Raw genomic sequence first — 17,773 nt, forward strand, 5'->3', positions numbered from 1 at the left:
CACATGCTGGAGTCGGTTGTCGGCTGCGCCAAAATAATGCAGCGTTCCTAGTTAAATGACACAATAGACGCAAAACATTGCTGTGGAACTGGCGTCAATCTTGTCTGCCTTTATTCTATGTTCATTCTCCCCTTCTCCTGTCCCCAGGTTTCTGCGCTTCTTCATGTCTATTCGAAGGCTCATACTGCTTCACACAAACAAGCGCGCGCACACACACACACACACACACACACACACACACACACATATATATATATATATATATATATATATATATATATATATATATATATATATATATATATATATATATATATATATATAGATGGCTAGCCTTCCCGCTCGAAAAGTACTTGGTGCGCCACTGCATACCTACGAACCTCTAGGTAGATACCATAAATTAAACCCAATATTAAATAACTTCTGCCCGTGGTGCGGGTTCTGACCTTCATCACCTCACGTAACATGGGAGTGCGACAAAACTGGTCAAACTATTCACTCACCTTTGGTACTCATTTTGCTTTGGATGCCCAGGAAGGTCATCCTCACTCCTGCTGACCTTAAGGTTCAGAAGGGCCTTTTAGATCAAGCTGGGCGGGTCGCAATGACCCCCGTAGTCATGGAATACGGACCCATCCAGAAGCCCTCCCTTCCCTTGCTTATCATCAATAAATGATCATTCATTCATTCATTCATTCATTCATTCATTCATTCATTCAAGAGCATCTAAGTTTTAATGCAAAGCTTTCTGTGCGTCTACGCACTTACGGATGCTTGCTTTTGTTTTTCCCAGGAAACGCAACCTCATTACCGATTATCGCACTACCTATACTTAAGAGATACCCACTTGTACAAATGACTAACATAATTTGATGGAATCACTGTGATATGATGGATGACACCAGTTTCGAGATATTTTTTCAACAAATTGTGTGACGAGCTACATGGACGTTCCAGTTATTTTTGGACTTCAGTGCATAAAAGAACGTTTTGTTTAAAAGGTTGGAACAGTGCAACTGGTGTCATTCTGGAAATTCATCACAAGTGGATAGACCTTGAAAAGCCAGCGGCTACAATTCGGAACTTAGAATATTTGCCGTAAGGTAATTTATTAAAAAATAATTTGTGAATTTTCTTTAACTATATGCAGATATGATTCGATTTTTCCTGCAATAAGGTCCGCTTGTCTGAATTAGCCAGCTTAAGGACTAGAATTATGTCACTTGCAACCGGCGATCGTTTAGAATTCCGAGAAACTTAAAAGAGTTCACCGAGGGTTACGATACTCCGTAATGCGAAATTTGAGGGAAGCTTGTGCGTGTTTTCATTTCGCGATATATTCGTTGGCACGGGCAATATGTCTCGTGCGGCAGGTTGCAAACGGAGCGCTGTGGCGTGACTGCTTCGCTAATCGGAAGATCACGAGAAGCAGCGCGTGGGTGACATGTGGGCGCAATTCAGAGCAACCGCCCTGGACAGACTTTCTAGACGACGCACTAAAACTTCTGGATAATTTGAAAGTACCGCCGCTCTTTGAACCGCCGCGTGACCTCCTCGCCTCCTCCCCGCCCCTTGCGGTTGCTGAAGGTTGGTGAAGGAGGACTAAGGTTGTAAAGCCTACTGCAATAAACCTCAATCCATGCTAATCCACCATTAACCTCTGTTCTGATTCCGTGGCACGCGTTGGGGCTGCGGCCACTCTTCAGATAGTTAACGAGTCGCAAACACCAAGAAAATTAAAACTTTATCCTGTGCATTTACATACTCGTAAAAACGCGGTGCTGCCACAGTCGTGCAGCGCGAAAGAACAAAAGAGGCGCCGGTCGCGTAAACAATGCAATCCGAGAGGGAGGAAACGAGAGTGACGGCGCACGGGGAGAAGGAAGAAGAAGGGAGGGGAGAGGAGTCCAATGTTCGCAGACGAAGGCGGCGCCCGGGCGGGAAACTTGAAATGGACACGGGACAGCACACTCCCCGTCTGGTTATACATATAACCACTATATGATGTTTTCAGTCCTCACACGGAATAAGCAGGACTGTCTCGGTCACAGGACGGAGAAACGTCTTGATCACTCCCCGTGTTGCCGTCTTGATTTCCACCTTTCGCACCTTGCCGTCCGCACTCGCGATAACGTTCACAATGAGTCCCATGGGCCACTCGTTGCGGTGAACCTGGCTGTCTCTCAGGAGGACGAGGTCACCTGCCTTGAGACTCCGCGTTGGGGTCTGCCACTTGCGACGACTCTGCAGGGTGGTAAGGAACTCGCGTCGCCAGCGGCACCAAAAGACGTCGGCCAGCCACTGAACCTGCCGCCACTGTCGCCGATATATATCTTTGTCATTAAAGACTGGTGGCACTGTGTTGCCGCCGACCTTCTGGGTCAGAAGCGTTGCCGGAGTCAGCACTTCCCAGCACTCGGGGTCCGTTGAGACAGGAACGAGGGGTCGTGAATTTATGATCCCTGAGACTTCTGCCAAGAGGGTTACCAAGACTTCGTGAGTAAGGCGACGAGAGGTATTCTCAAGAAGCATGGAGTCCAAAATTCGCCGTGTGACTCCTATCATCCTTTCCCACACTCCTCCCATGTGAGAAGCATGAGGGGGATTGAACACCCAAGTGCATCCATGGTCTGACAGGAATGTTCCTAGCTTCTCGTGGTCTGGGCCAGTGGTGCTCACCTTTAGTTCGGTGCATGCTCCAACAAAATTTGTCCCGCAATCAGACCTCAGTTGCTTTGCCGGGCCCCTTATGGCAAAGAATCTGCGGAGCGCATCAATAAAACTTGAGGTATCCATGCTCTCGATTACTTCAATATGAACAGCACGGATACTCATGCAAGTGAAGAGTACGGCCCACCGTTTACTGTTGGCCTCACCGCCTCTGGTGCGACGAGACGTGACTTGCCACGGGCCAAATACATCTAGTCCGACATAAGTGAAAGGTGGCTCGGTGCTTAGTCTTTCTGCGGGCAGGTCTGCCATCATCTGCTGTAGCTGCCTTCCTCTGAGCTTGCGACATGTAACACAAATGTGTATATATGAGGCGATGCTACGCTTAGCTCCGACGATCCAGAACCCAGCTGCCCTGACTGCTCCCTCAGTGAAGTGGCGTCCTTGATGTTTGACCTGTTCGTGATAATGCCGCACAACCAGGGTGGTGACATGGTGTCGCCCTGGCATGATGATGGGCTTCTGCTCTTGCTGGTCGAAATGGTTGGCCCTGCCCAGTCGGCCACCGATTCTCAAAAGACCGTCGGAATCAACCCATGGATCCAGTCTCCACAGAGGGCTTGACTTCGGTAGTCGCTTTCCTCGTTGCAAGCTTTTGAACTCCTCTGAAAAGGCTTCCTTCTGGACAGATAGAATAATGGCTGCCTTTGCTCGGGCTAGGTGTTCTGCAGAAGGTCGCACTTGGTGAGATGAGCTGTTATGCGGGCAGTTTGACACGTTTTCAGAAGTGCCCCGAATTTTGTCCACTAGCCCTACGAGCGTTCCAACTGCGCGAGTCAGCGTAATCCAACTTGAGAAGCGCTCGAACCGCTTGCTGCCGAGTTGTTTCACGTCCACACTGGTTGCGAGAACATTTGCCTGGGGCCGCACCTCCGTGTCGGAGTCCGCATCGACCAAGTCGAACTTGCCCTTCAATACCTGCGAGCAGTGTTCTTGACGATACAAAAAGTCCGGGCCTGTCAGCCAGGTCGATCCTGCCATCTGGGCCGCTGGCACAGACCTGGTTCCTAGATCCGCAGGGTTCATGTCAGAAGGAACGTAGTGCCATTGGTCTGGCCGTGTAGAGCTCCTTATGCGTTCCACCCTGTTACTGACATACACAAAAAACCTTCGCGTCTCATTATGTATGTAGCCTAGGACGACCTTGCTGTCAGTATAGAAGTTTACAGCATCAAGTTCCATATCTATTTCACGACTGATGAGTTCTGCTAGCTCCACTGCCAAGACTGCGCCGCACAGTTCAAGCCTTGGGATGGTGTGTTCCGGATGCGGTGCTAGCTTAGCCTTTCCTATGACGAACCCGACATGACACGCACCATCTGGATATGTCACTCTGAGGTACGCCACTGCAGCCACAGCTTTCGTTGATGCGTCGGAGAATATGTGCAGTTCCTTCCACTGTGCGGTAGTGAGTGAGGCAGGGGCATAGGTGCGAGGTATGTCCAGCTGCTCGAGTACTTGCAAGGAGTCTTTCCACACCTCCCAGGCGGCTCTCTTTTCGTCAGGAAGTGGGCAGTCCCAGTCGCATGTCAGAGCGACTAGCTCTCGGAGGAGGGACTTTCCTTGAACGATGACTGGAGCAACAAACCCAAGTGGGTCGTACAGGCTATTTACCACTGACAAGACACCGCGCCGAGTGAATGGCTTTTCTTGGAATGGAGTCGTAAATGTGAAGACATCCTTCTTCAGATTCCAAGAAACTCCCAGACTGCGTTGGATCGGCTGTGAGCCATTGCTCAAGTCAAGATCCTTCAAATCGTTGGCACGGTCTTCTTCTGGAAATGCTTCCAACACTGTAGGGCAGTTAGAGGCTATCTTATGGAGCTTAAGGTTCGATGCGGCCAACATCTGTTGCGTGCGGCGTATTAGGCTGATGGCGTCCTCGTCGTTGTAGAGAGACTTCAACCCATCGTCGACATAGAAATCCCTCTCAATGAACTGCCTGACGTCGCTGCCAAATTTTTCCTCTCCTTCTCGTGCTGTTCTCCGCAGCCCGTACGTTGCAACTGCTGGTGAAGGGCTGTTTCCAAACACATGTACCTTCATTCGGTACTCTACCACGTCACTGTAGATGTTGTTGTTGCGGAACCACAGAAATCTCAGATAATTTCGGTGGTCGTCTCGTACCAGGAAGCAGTAGAACATGTGCTTAATGTCCACAGTAATGGCCACTGGCTCTTTCCGGAATCGGATGAGCACCCCAAGCAGGCTGTTGATCATGTCTGGACCGGTAAGCAGCACACTGTTTAGAGACAGGCCCTTAAACTGTGCACTGGAGTCGAACACGACTCGTGTTTCCCCAGGCTTTCGTGGGTGGCAAACACCAAAGATGGGGAGGTACCAACACTCTTCTCCCTCTCGAACCGGTGGAGCTTCCTCGGCGTGGCCGTTCTTGAACATCTTCTCCATGAAGCTCGCGAATTGTTCCCTCAGTTCCGGCTTTCTCTTCAAGGTCCGTTGGACAGCAGTGAGGCGTGACTCGGCCAAGCACTTGTTATTCGGAAGCCAAGGTCTTGGACAACGAAATGGAAGAGGTGCTACCCAACTGTTGGATTCGTCCCTTGAGAACTCGTCATCCATCAGCTTCAAGAACTTCCTGTCCTCGACGGAAAGGGAAGGTCTGTTGTCATCCTTCGTTGTGTGGAACAGCGTTTCAGCGACCCCATCGCTACAGCGGTCTTTCCTAGCAGCGTTCTGAGCTGGTTGGAAGCAGTTTGTCGACCCTTGCGTGTCAGCGAGCTTCTCCTTGGCAAGAAAATGATTCTGGCATGGCTCGAAAATGGAGGGACGTCCATTTTCAAGGACGTTTGTTTTGAGGTTGCTCACAGAGTCCGGTGGGCGACTTCGACTTATGCAGACATTCCCCACGATGACCCATCCCAGATCCAGTCTCTGAGCAAATGGAGCATCAGCCGGTCCGTTGCGCTGTTGTCGAACCTTGTGTACTCTGAGGATATCTCTCCCGAGGAGAAGTAGAATCTTGGCCTCTGGGTCCAAACGAGGAATGAATTTAGCTACAGCTCTGAGATGGGGGTGATGCGATGCCACTTCCGGTGTTGGAATCTCGTTCCTGTTGTTAGGCATCTCGTTGCACTCGATGAGCGTTGGCAAGGGTAGCTTCACGGAGCCATGAATGTCCTCAATGAGAAAGCCGGATGCTCTTCTTCCTATCGCTTCTGCAGTTCCAGCACATGTCCTTAGAGTGTAGGGGGAACTGTCACCATTGAGCCCGAAAATGTCGAAGAACTCTGTTCTTGCAAGGGACCTGTTGCTCTGGTCGTCTAAGATGGCATACATTTTTTCAGTGTTGTGAGGCTGAGTCGGGTGACTAACTTTCACCAAGCAGATCTTAGAGCAGGATTTGCCACCGCCGCTTTGACCGCAGACCTCCGTACACTTTGATGACACTTCAAGTGCGGAATCTTGGTCTCGACCTACATCTTCAGAGTCGTGATGAGCTGCAGGAGACTTATGGTTGACATTTCCGGCATGAAGTGCTGTGGCATGCCTCTCGCTACCACAATCGTCACATTTGAGAACTGTTTTACAGTCTCTTGCAAAGTGGTCTGTTGAAGCGCAGCACCTGAAGCATATTCCATAATTTTTCAGCAGAGATTTTCGTTCATCCAGCGGTTTTTCTCGGAAAGTACGACACTTCCGGAGGGGGTGAGGCTTCCTGTGCAGAGGACAATACTTGGTTGTATCATGCCACTTTGGTGCGTTTGAGGGCGGATGGTCGGTGCTTGCTTCCACGTCCGTCAGTTGCACTGAGATGGGCGTTCTTCTCGTGCCGTCATTCGCAGCCCATCTGTCTGCTCTTGGGAGCCTTGAAGGGGTGCCACTTGCAGTGTTGAGTTTGAAGCTAGGATCATTTCTCGTTTTCGCTTGGTCCCTGATAAAGCTGGCAAAGAACGAAAAAGGGGGAAAGGCGACCCGATGATCTCGTTTGTACTTCGATCCTTTCGCTATCCACATGTCTTGCAAGCGCTGCGGCAGTTTTTCTACGATGGGGTTTACCCCTCTTGCCGTGTCCAGATAGGAAAGCCCAGTCAGCTGAGGGTCACATTTTGCAGCCTCAACTTCAAGAAGCAGGTCTCCCAGCTCTCTCAGTTTCTCGGTGTCCTTGTCGGACAGTCTGGGGAAACTTGCGATTCTCCTGAAGATGGCCTCTTCTATAATTTCCGGACGACCATAGCATTCCTCAAGTCTTTCCCAAACTACATCTAACCCGGCTTCGGGGCAGTCGACGTGCACGGAACGCAGCCGCTTTGCATAGCTCGACGACTCGGCACCAAGCCATTTCACGAGAAGATCAAGTTCTTCGCTTGCCGTAACCTCGAGAGTCCGTGTCATTCCCTTGAATGTAGATTTCCACGCCCGGTAGTTCTCAGGGCAGTCGTCAAACTTCGTAAGTGAAGTACTCACAAGGTCGCGTCGAATCAGATACTTTGCCATGGCGGTCAGTTCTGGGGCGTTAGCTTCATCTCCCTGCTGACGAGCAACGTTCTGGGCGATTCCTTGGTTGTGAGCGCTAGGAGTGCATGGAGCGTGGTCTTCAGCTGCTTCATCAACGTTCTGAAAGACGTAATGCTCTCCGCCGTCATGCCGCTGCGATTGCTGGCGCGGGCCAATGCGCACGTGAGCCTGGTCAAGCACGTAGTCAAAGGTACGTTGAGCGCGGTCTTCGGATGCCTCCTCCACAGTCCGACAGATGTGATGCTCCCCGCCGTGCTGATCTACGGCAGCCTCCAGGATCTCTGCTTGTGCTTCCGCGGCGGCCGCTTCTCTATCCAACTGCAACACATGTAACTCGGTGTCTAGCTCGACTTTCTTGCGTTCGATCTCCGCGGCCGCATTTTTCTCTTGTTCTTCGTGTTTGGCCTTTTCCAGTTTCACCGCGGCTTCTTTCTTCATAAGAGAAGCCTGCACTCGCGCCGCGGCGGCCTCCGCTCTTGCTCTGGCGGCGAGCATGCTTGGCGTTGTCGAGGCGGTCGAACGCTCCGAACGGGCTGAGCGCGACGAATGCCGTGACTGCACAGAGCTTGCCATTTTCTCAGAGCATGCGAGACGAGATTGGTCCGGACTCACTTGAGCAGCGGGCGACTTGCGGTCTTGCGACGCCATGCCGTGTGTGGCTGCGAGGCGAAAACGGAGCTTCGCAGCGCGGAGCCAGCGAGCCGAGCCGCCTAAGCCTAGGCGCTTTGGAGACGCGCGTGGGATGCCGACTCGGCGTTCATCGCGTTTTTACTGTTCTGATTCCGTGGCACGCGTTGGGGCTGCGGCCACTCTTCAGATAGTTAACGAGTCGCAAACACCAAGAAAATTAAAACTTTATCCTGTGCATTTACATACTCGTAAAAACGCGGTGCTGCCACAGTCGTGCAGCGCGAAAGAACAAAAGAGGCGCCGGTCGCGTAAACAATGCAATCCGAGAGGGAGGAAACGAGAGTGACGGCGCACGGGGAGAAGGAAGAAGAAGGGAGGGGAGAGGAGTCCAATGTTCGCAGACGAAGGCGGCGCCCGGGCGGGAAACTTGAAATGGACACGGGACAGCACAACCTCAATCGGCCTTAATATTCCTTAGTAAACCTTAATCCATCCTAATTCACCATAATCCACCTTCATCGTCTTTCATCGACCTTTTTCCACCGTAATCCTCCTTCATGCACCTTAATGCAACATAATCCTCCTTCATTCACCTTAATCCACGATAACTCTCCTTATTCCAGCCTAATCCACCTTCATAGACTTTAATTCACTCTGATCCTCCTTATTGCACCTTAATCCACCTTAATAATCCTCCATTCATCTTAATCCACGATATTTCTTAATGCACCCTGATCCACTTTCATCGACTTTAATCCACCTAATTCCTCCTTAATCCACCCTAACCCTTCTTTATTCACTTTAATACCACCTAATCCTCCATAATGCACCTTCAGCCACCATCATTCACTCTAATCCACCTTAATTATCCTTAATACTCCTTAATTCATCTTAATCCGATCACTAATCAATCAATTCTTAAGTTTGTTAATCAGTACTCATCTCTTATACACGGCTGCACATGCTCTGGTTCGCGTCCGGACATCCTTTGGTCAAGCGATAATTTCTATAGCTCACAACGCGAACTTGAAACAGAGAGTCTTTCGCTTAATAAGCCACACACAAAGTCATGTGCCACAAGCAATACTAGATCAGAGGCACAGAGTAAAGCATCTCATCATGCGGCAGAAAAATTGTCTGGAATGTACAACTCGCCTCAAAGCTCCATTTACATCAGTATAGCCCGTTAATACGGTTTTAAGGAAAAACCAACCTCCTCATAAACGTGCCTTGCGCAAGAGCGTGCCGTGCGCATCCGGCGGGCGAGGAGAATCGAGGAGGAAAGAGCCGCGAGGCGGAGAGTGTCGCTAGTTTCAAATTATCATAGGGCTTTACGACGCACGCTACTTTGGCGCCATCTTGTAGCCATTGTCGCCGCAGTGCGCGTCTCGTGCGGCACTACGCTTTTCTTCTCACGCTTTCGCCACACCCTCGTCTTCCGCTTTCCGCCTGTATCATGCTTCCACTGCACTCTCCTCCTCTGCTTTCCTGCTCGCGCTGTCTTCCCTCTCGCCGGTTTTTTCATCCTCGCTGCGCTCCGCGTTCGCTCTTCCATACGCTGCGGTCGTTCGCTCGGTTTCGCCGGAAACTCCAGCACTCGACGCAGGAACGGGCGCCTAAGAGCTGCGCTCTAGAATGATCACTCCGTATATCATTATTACAAGGATGTAGATCAAAGAAGTTTCGCGTCGAGCCATGTTAACAGTGCGCAGATCACCATATATCATTTGCGGTTACGGCAATACGTTGTACTGCATCTTGAGATTACTGTGAAGTGTCGAATTTTTGCGAAATCCAGTGGGCCATTACCTAGATTTATGCCTGTTAATTATTCTGAATAGACGCATTTTTGCGATAGCAATTATACGAACATTCAATGCATGTTCACGAGGTTACCGCCATCGTGATACAACTGTATTGACAGCGCGTGCGCGGCCGAAACTTGGAGGGTTAAGAGGAGGTCTCCAGACACGTAGTGCTCTCGGCTGCAAAAACGACGAAGTGGGTGCATTTCCTCAATTGACTCTGGAGCGTTCTGCCTTCCGCTGCTGGTAGAAGCACTGTACGTGTGCGCATTATTGCTCCTGGTGAACAGTGTGTGCACCAGACGGTGGCGCATACACTGGTGCACCACCACCTTATTGTTGGAATGCCGTGCGAGGAGCTTGAGTGCCACAGTAAACCTTGCTGTCGCTTTCAATGCTTATGAGTTTATAAGCAAAACAACGAAAATTTGAACACACAAGAAATGCGAACTAGGTTTTAGCAGATCAACAGAGGATAAAACATTAACGAATGAATCAAAGAAACTACCAGAGTGGACCCGCTTCTATAAAATCAAATGGCATTCTCCTGGATGCAACAATGACATAGATTACGGCTGCATACAATGGTATTAACTTGTTGCTCCTTACTTGCACAACGGTTGGTCGGAGGCTGTTCTAAAGATTTATTGTTTTGAGAGCAAAGTGATTTGCAGCGATGTCAAATGCTCTCGCTTATTTCTTGGAAGAAAATTGCGACCGATGTTAGTGTTGAAGATGCAGGAGAGGTACAAGGTTTACACATATCCAGGATCATTTATTATTACATCTCCTATCATGTTATATGTTCCATTTCACCAAATAAAACTGACAGAATTGCGAAATAAAAAAAACATTGTTTTTAATGAACCATTTCATCGCATGTTACGTAACTGGATTCAAATATCCCCGTGAAGGAATATTGGTACATTAAAAAGAGGCAATATATATTGAGCCATAAATGATCGATGATATTGCATTTTAAAACAAATCAAATAATGTCGTGTGGGAATTATTATGCCGCCTGCTGTTCTGCCAGCTGTTCTGCGTCCTGTTCCTCTTGTGCTTTTCGGTTGAATCTTTTCTCACGCTCATCGAATTCTAGGCAGGGCTGATTTTGTTGGGAGACGTCGTGTACTTCCAACATGCACTGTTTGTTGAGGGTATCGAAGCACTCCTGCTCGCTTTTATCTTGATCACCAGCTAATCCCCATAGTATGCACTGCTGCCTTCCTGAAAATGAGACAGAATTTGTAATGAAATGGGTTGTTTTAGGTTTCAGTAAAAACACCGACAAGATAAATGTCTCAAGAGGAATGGGCGCAGGATCCTCGTTTATAACCACTGGTTTATGATATAACTAGAAATTGTTAAACGGTAGCAGTTCCAAGAGAGACGAAAGATTGTCTCAGCTGCCAGGTAGCAATTGTGCCATTGACCCTGACGCTGTGATATTAGTAAAGATGACAATTAAGAAATCGGGAGAGAATGTCTGCACAACAGAAAAAAATGGCAGCACTTCTCTCTTTTGGCACCAGGGCTGGCTGTTTAAGCGCAAGATCATTCAGGAAGATTAATATCCCCAACGTGTTATGGCATGCGTCTGCTAAAGAAATCCGGAGCCGGCACAGCATATTCTAATGAAATGCCGTGATATTCAGCCAGCCAGAATTGTAGGGAACTTGCGCCTTTCAGGAGCACTGGAATTGGGAGCTGATGGGATAGCTAACTTGTCAGCCGTCGAGTAAGGCAGGAGAAGCTTTGAGTATTGGTGTTAAAAGAAGAGGAGAAGAGGTGAGACTGGGTACTTTACAGGCAAAGAGATAAGCCACATCAGGAGGCTGATAGGTTTTCATATGGTTGCGAATAAACAGCTCGCGCAGATAAGGTAACAACTTGGCGCCATACCGTCTCAAAGGGAATGCATTTAGAAATAATCATCATGATAAAAAAAAAGAAAAAAATGGCGTTGGAGGAAAAGATGGGCTGCTGCATGCTGCTTTGAAAAACTTCTTACTTTCGTTCCCGGCGAAATTCCGGCAGCATTTTTCCCCTAGAAAGAAGTGCTTTCTTAATATGTATATAAATGGGGCTATTATTACTAATAAAGAATCAATTGCCGAATCAATTATTGCATTCTTCTGCTCGGTGTTTACCGATGATGATAGTAGAAGACCATGTTCAATAACAGCTCATGATGTTCCACCAATAAGTGACATCTCGATATCTGACGAAGGGATATTGTCACTGCTCCATAATATTGATCCAAAAAAGTCGTCTGGTATTGATGGCATACCTAACGCGTTTCATCTGAGGTATGCTGAATGGTGCTCGAATTTCTTGACCATTATTTTTAAGAAGTCATTGTTCCAGGGCAAGCTTCCAAACGATAGGAAGTTTGCGAAAATCATTCTTATTCCAAACTCTTCCCTTATTTCCTCTTATAGACCCATTTCCCTATTGTGATCATGCGCAAAAGTTCTAGAACATATCACATTAAAGCACCTTTCATGTTTTCTAGAGGAACATAATTTAATCAACGACCGGCACACACGGCTGCCGTGAATAATACTCTACTGTTACACAACTTCTGGAAAACGTTCATGATATTGTAGCTATTCTAGATGAACAAGGCCAAATTGACATAATTTACCTATACCTTGAAAAAGCATTTGATCGCGAATCGAACCCAAAGCTTTTTGCAAAACCTAAACTTATAAATGATAGTTCAATTTCATTGATTGAGGCCTACCTTTCTTACCGAAATCAAATAGTTACTATCGATAAGGTATGCTCCGATTCACAGCCGGTGAAGTCCGGAATTCCTCAAAGTTCAGTGCTTGAGCCACTCTTTTTCCCAATTTTTATTGAAGACTTGACCCATGAGATTTCGGTTACTACAAGGGTATTTGCAGATGACTGCATTTTTTACCTAGAAATACGTAGTCTACGAAACCAGGCTCTCTTAAACACCGCTTTAACAAAAATACTTTCTTGGTGTGCAACCTGGCAAATGAAGCTTAACGAAAAGAACTCGGTGGCTATGACTATAACACGTAAATGACTCCCTTTACGGTACGAATACTGTTAGGATTGGGGGCTCAATTCCACCGTTTGTAACTCGTTGTCAAGATTGGAGTCCGGCATGAATTAGAAGGTAGCTGGCCCATGCCGTTGTCCAACTTACCCACGCTGAGGACGTTGATGAAGGGAAGGACTGCTTCTCATCGAGAACGAGGAATATGGGTTTATTTACAGTATCTACATTCAGTTCATCAGTCTAGCATGACTGCGAGAGAAAGTACATCAGTATAACATGACTGCTTGAGAAAGAGTGCACTGAGCAGCCGCACAACAGCGGTTTATAAACACACGGTCTTACTCCGATACCCAGGTGACAGAAACGGCCGTCCAGTCATCGTAAACAAGTCGCCTCTCTGCGGGACGGTTTACACACACTCACTCACACACACACTTCCTTGCGCGAGGTTCACGGTCCCCAACCGAAATCAGCCGGACTTCGTCGAACTCGGGGCCTTCCGAGAATATGGGGATAAACTTGGAGATTGACAAAGAAACTCGAGAACATCTTAAGGGCCTGGCAAAGAGCGATGGAACGAAGAATGTTGGGCGTAACTTTAAGAGACAGGAAGAGAGTGGTATGAATCATAGAGCAAACGAGGATAACCGATATTCTAATTGACATTGTGAGGAGAAAATGGAGCTGGGCAGGCCACGTAATGTGTAGGTTAGATGACCCGTGGACAATGAAGGTTACAGAATGGTTGCCAAGAGGAGGGAAGAGCAGTCGAGGACGGCAGAAGACTGTGGGGGGGCGACGAAATTATGGAATTTGCAAGCGCTAGTTGGAATCAGTCGGCCCAAAACAGGGGTAATTGAAAACGCAGACCTGTCTTCGTCCTGCAGTGGACATAAAATAGGCTGCTGCTGCTGCTGTTGATGATGACAGTAGATTGCACCACCTTTTGCAATTGTCCAGATACACGTAGCGCATAGCAGCTAGCGCTACCTTGACGCTGTGTGACATTGGAAAACAGGGCTCCATGCTGAGGGGACCCCAACCAGCCATTGCTTTCTGTTTCAGGATTAGCTTAGTGTGAATGCAATTTAATATAGAGTTATCGGACGGCTTTAGCATCCCGTGTGTGCCCTAACGCCATAACAGCTGCAAAAGAAGATTGTACATATTTTGCTCGAGCAATAAAATAATGTATAATTATTATATATAAGTTAATTACACCTAAACCTCTCTGTAAGGAGATAATTCGCAAATTAAGCATAAGTGACATCAAGCCGAAAGGAGCTGCCGTGTTGAGCTATGAAAATTTTGATTGTAGTACACCATCTGAAATCTTCCTCCTTTGGGCCTAGGTGTTCTTGAACCGACAACCGACTCGAAAATAGCGGCGATTCATTCCCCAATACCTTATATTTTTTTGAGGAGACGAAAGGCGATCGCCTAAATCAACAATTGGTTATTTAACCCTTGTGGTACTTAAAAAATCAGGTCGTAGTTGGTGCATGGCGACAGTCGACGCTTCGATTGGTTTCACTATGTTTGTTTACGCAAAGCTTAGGGACAGCAATGTAATATTTAAAATTCCGGGGCTAGGGGCAAGTCCTCACCCAAACGCAAGGGAGGCGTTTGTGTGCATCGCATTTGTTGTGGCGGCACGCCATTCACAGTCACCCTCTGCTCAGGTGTCCACGTTCTCAAACTGCGCATTGTTCCGCTAATAGGATGGCTCAGGTCGTAACGAACAGGTTGCAAAACTTCTTTACCAGAGCAGAACAAATCAGCACTCATGCCATCGCCGTCGTCCTCGCAGTTGTCGTTGCCTTGAGGTGGTCGTCACACACACATACACGCTTGCAAATGCACACACAAGCACAGGTTCTCGCTTTGCATAATCATGTTCGTCCATGTGATAACGGTTTGCAATACCAGAAGTGATACTGGGTAGTCTGAAAATTTCTTCGCGTATATTTGATTCCCACTGTGCGTTAGATCTCAGTCATTTTTTTTATTTTTGCGCATTCCAGCTTCACCGCTTAGGAAACGGACACTGCGTAAAAGCAGATAAGCACTAGTGAGCACAGACATGCACAAGTGATGTCCGTGTTTGTGCCCTCTAGTTGAAGGTCTAGTTTCTGCGCGGTATCTGTTACTTAAGCAACGAAGTAGCCGAATATCTAGATTTATTGAGCTTCATTGCTTTGCGAAAAAAGCCGCTAGGGGGCCGTGGAGAACAGACGCGCTTGACATGGGCTTCCGCTTCTTGTGCCTGTCAACCAGGATCACGGCCAGCGACCAACTTACTTTTGCCAACTGCATAACCGGCAAGACGAGAGAAATCGGCGGACACTAGCCGGACACTAGTGGATATTTACTGATTTCTGCAACGGCCGCACAGCGGCCTAGCTAAGCCCAACGCCGAACGAGTGGCTGAAACCCCGTGGCGCGTGCTCGCGCCGCTCGAGCGTATCTGCGAGCATAGCACGGGCGCGCCTGCCCTCATCTCGGGAGCAGAGCATGGGAGCTCCATCTCGGGAGCGACGAGCTCCCGAGATGAGCGAAGCAGCAGTAGAAGCAATCAACTTACCAAGAGAACAACTGGAAGATACAAACACAATGCAGATGGACCCGACTGAAGTAAACAACACAGAAACTGCCTGGAATTATGACGCAAGCAGCGGAAGAACTATTGAACGCGAGAGCATCTGGATTACGAGGGGCAGAAAAGGCAAGAAGGACGCAGAGCATCAAACGACACAAGAAAGCAACCCAGCCAAGCAACAAACGAATGGAAAGCCACCACCGCCGCAACAGCGAAAGCCCCAAATGCCGCCTCTACCAGTCGACGGCTACAAGGTCGCATTCTGCCCACAACTAGGCCTTGAGCTTGCAAAGTGGAACAATGTCGCCATTATGCACGCCATCGGAAGAGCCAGCGGTTTCTCGCAGCAAGACTTCGGAGCAAAAGTGTGTGTTCAAGTGCAGAGAATTGAGAACCTGATTATTGCAAGCACGGCCGACTGGGAAGACGCGAAGAAACTCGAAAATATCAGCAGAATACAATTTGGCGGCACTTTCTTCACTGTAAAAGGCAACACGAGAACCCCGGACGATGCATCCAGAGGCGTAATAAGCGGGCTCCTGCCCGGCGCGAGTGAAGAACTCAAGGCAAGCCTTCGCGCACCAGCGAGGTACACCGTCCTCCACGCTCGTACGCTCGGGCAATCGTCCGCGGCCGTGATCTGTTTCCAAGGACCGCACGTACCGTATTATGTCCGCTTCCAGAGTCTCGACTTTCGATGCCGACCCGACCGCAAGTCAGTGCAATACTGCAGAACCTGTGGAAACACGGGACACCGCCAGGATGTCTGCCCAAGACCATTGCCAGCCTTCTGCTCTAAATGTGACAAAACCGATCAACTACCCGACCACGAGTGAAAACCCGCATGCAAGTTATGTGGAGTAGGCCACGAAACCGCAAGCAAAGATTGCAAGAAAAGACTGAAACCCAACCCGCCGCCATTCAACATACGACAGAAACGCATCGACAGGGCTCAAAGTAGAGACAGTCGCTGGAGCTCAGGCGGCGAACAATTCCCACAATTAGGAAGCTGAATCACCAGCTTGAGGGACAGTGATGGCAGCGCCCCCAAACGAAGTAGATCTAGATCTATACTCCGATTGCCTTCCCGATCATGCTCACGCTCGCACTCGCCCAAACGCGTGAGCTACGTGGATGTGGTAAGCGGATCGAGTGGATCGAGAACCACGCGCAGCCCCAAATTCTTGTCGGCCGAAACTGCGGCCCTTCAGGCTCTCGAAAATAAGGTACAAATTAAACAAAACACGTTGCACAATCAAAACAGTCAACTACAAAGCCAGCAGGCCCTCATCGACAAGCTAATTCAATGTCAACAGATGCAGCAAGACAACATAAACAGGCTTCTACAAAAGTGCGAGGAGCAAAAAGATATCATTGATAAACTGCAACAGAGATGTACGAAAGTCCAAGAGAACATTGCACAGTCGCGACCCTCACTTTCCGACGCAGATGTTCAATCCGTAGTTGACTCAAGATTCCAAATCCTCCAAGAAATTCTCATGAAATGTACCCACGACACAATTGAGAAAATCGTCCATGCAGCAATAACGAATTTCGCCGCAAGTATAGCCAATAAGGTCACCACGCTAGACGCCAAGGTGGATGGACTTGCAGCGCAACAAAACAACTTCATAGCCCACATCAAAAAGACGTACGTAACAAAACAGCACCTCAACACGTCGCTAAATGACATTCAGCCCGACAAAGTGGCCGCGAGCAAATGACCGAAGTGCCTCTCGTTCAGTTTCACCTACCCGCGAGCGCCGGCAGGGAACAGAAGCAGCCGAAGATGGTGGTCTCTTATCACAGGACTACAAATGCGCCCTCGACTCTTCGCATATGGCAATGGAACTGTCGTTCCTATCCACCACGGCATGCTACCTTACAAGAATTTGTCAAACAAGACCCACCCGACCTCATAGCGCTGCAAGAAACAAATATATAAAACGTCCGGCTACAAGGGTACAACGCCCACGTACAAACAAAACGCACGGCAATTCTCACCAAGAAGAATCTCACTACAGGAATTGGAACCCGTCAATAAACCGATCGAACACACCTTAATCGAAATCATACCGGAGAGGAAATCGCTCAAGAGCGTATTCGTAGTCAGTGTGTACAGCCCTTCCAGAGACCCCCTTTCACACTTCGACCACCTTGTCCGAGAAATTAAGAAGCGCACCGATGGTCATCAAGTCGTTATAGTAGGGGACTTCAACGCTCCACACACGGCCTGGGGATACCAGACCACCACGAAGAAAGGAGCCCGAGTGCACGACACTGCACAACAGCACAGCACTCTCTGCAGCACTATCGACGCTCACCAGAAACACCAGCCTGGGCAAAGATCGGATCATGAACAAGCATCTTCGGAACCTTCCGCAGCAGGCTACCGCAGCCTTACTCCAGTAATTGAATGCATGCTGGGAGAAAGGAAAGCTACCGGCTGCCTGGAAGCACTCAGAGATTAGCATGATCCCCAAACCAAATAAACAG

General features: G+C 48.6%; 2 protein-coding genes across 2 annotated transcripts in view; both read right to left on the reverse strand.

The window, feature by feature from the left end:
• Window positions 1-2,010: 2,010 nt before the first annotated feature.
• On the reverse strand, window positions 2,011-7,854 carry LOC142563417 (uncharacterized). Its single transcript, XM_075673970.1, has one exon. The coding sequence runs from the start codon at window positions 7,852-7,854 to the stop codon at window positions 2,011-2,013; it is 5,844 nt and encodes a 1,947-aa protein (XP_075530085.1).
• Window positions 7,855-10,600: 2,746 nt separating this feature from the next.
• LOC142564949 (uncharacterized) overlaps window positions 10,601-17,773 on the reverse strand; it is a 71,615-nt gene continuing 64,442 nt past the window's right edge. Inside the window, exon 6 of the mRNA XM_075676165.1 lies at window positions 10,601-10,871. Coding sequence (XP_075532280.1) covers window positions 10,654-10,871 — 218 coding nt within the window. The 3' untranslated portion in view covers window positions 10,601-10,653. The remainder of the gene's footprint in view (window positions 10,872-17,773) is intronic.

The sequence above is a fragment of the Dermacentor variabilis genome, chromosome 11 (genome assembly GCF_050947875.1).
Source record: "Dermacentor variabilis isolate Ectoservices chromosome 11, ASM5094787v1, whole genome shotgun sequence".
Taxonomy (NCBI): Eukaryota; Metazoa; Arthropoda; class Arachnida; order Ixodida; family Ixodidae; genus Dermacentor; species Dermacentor variabilis.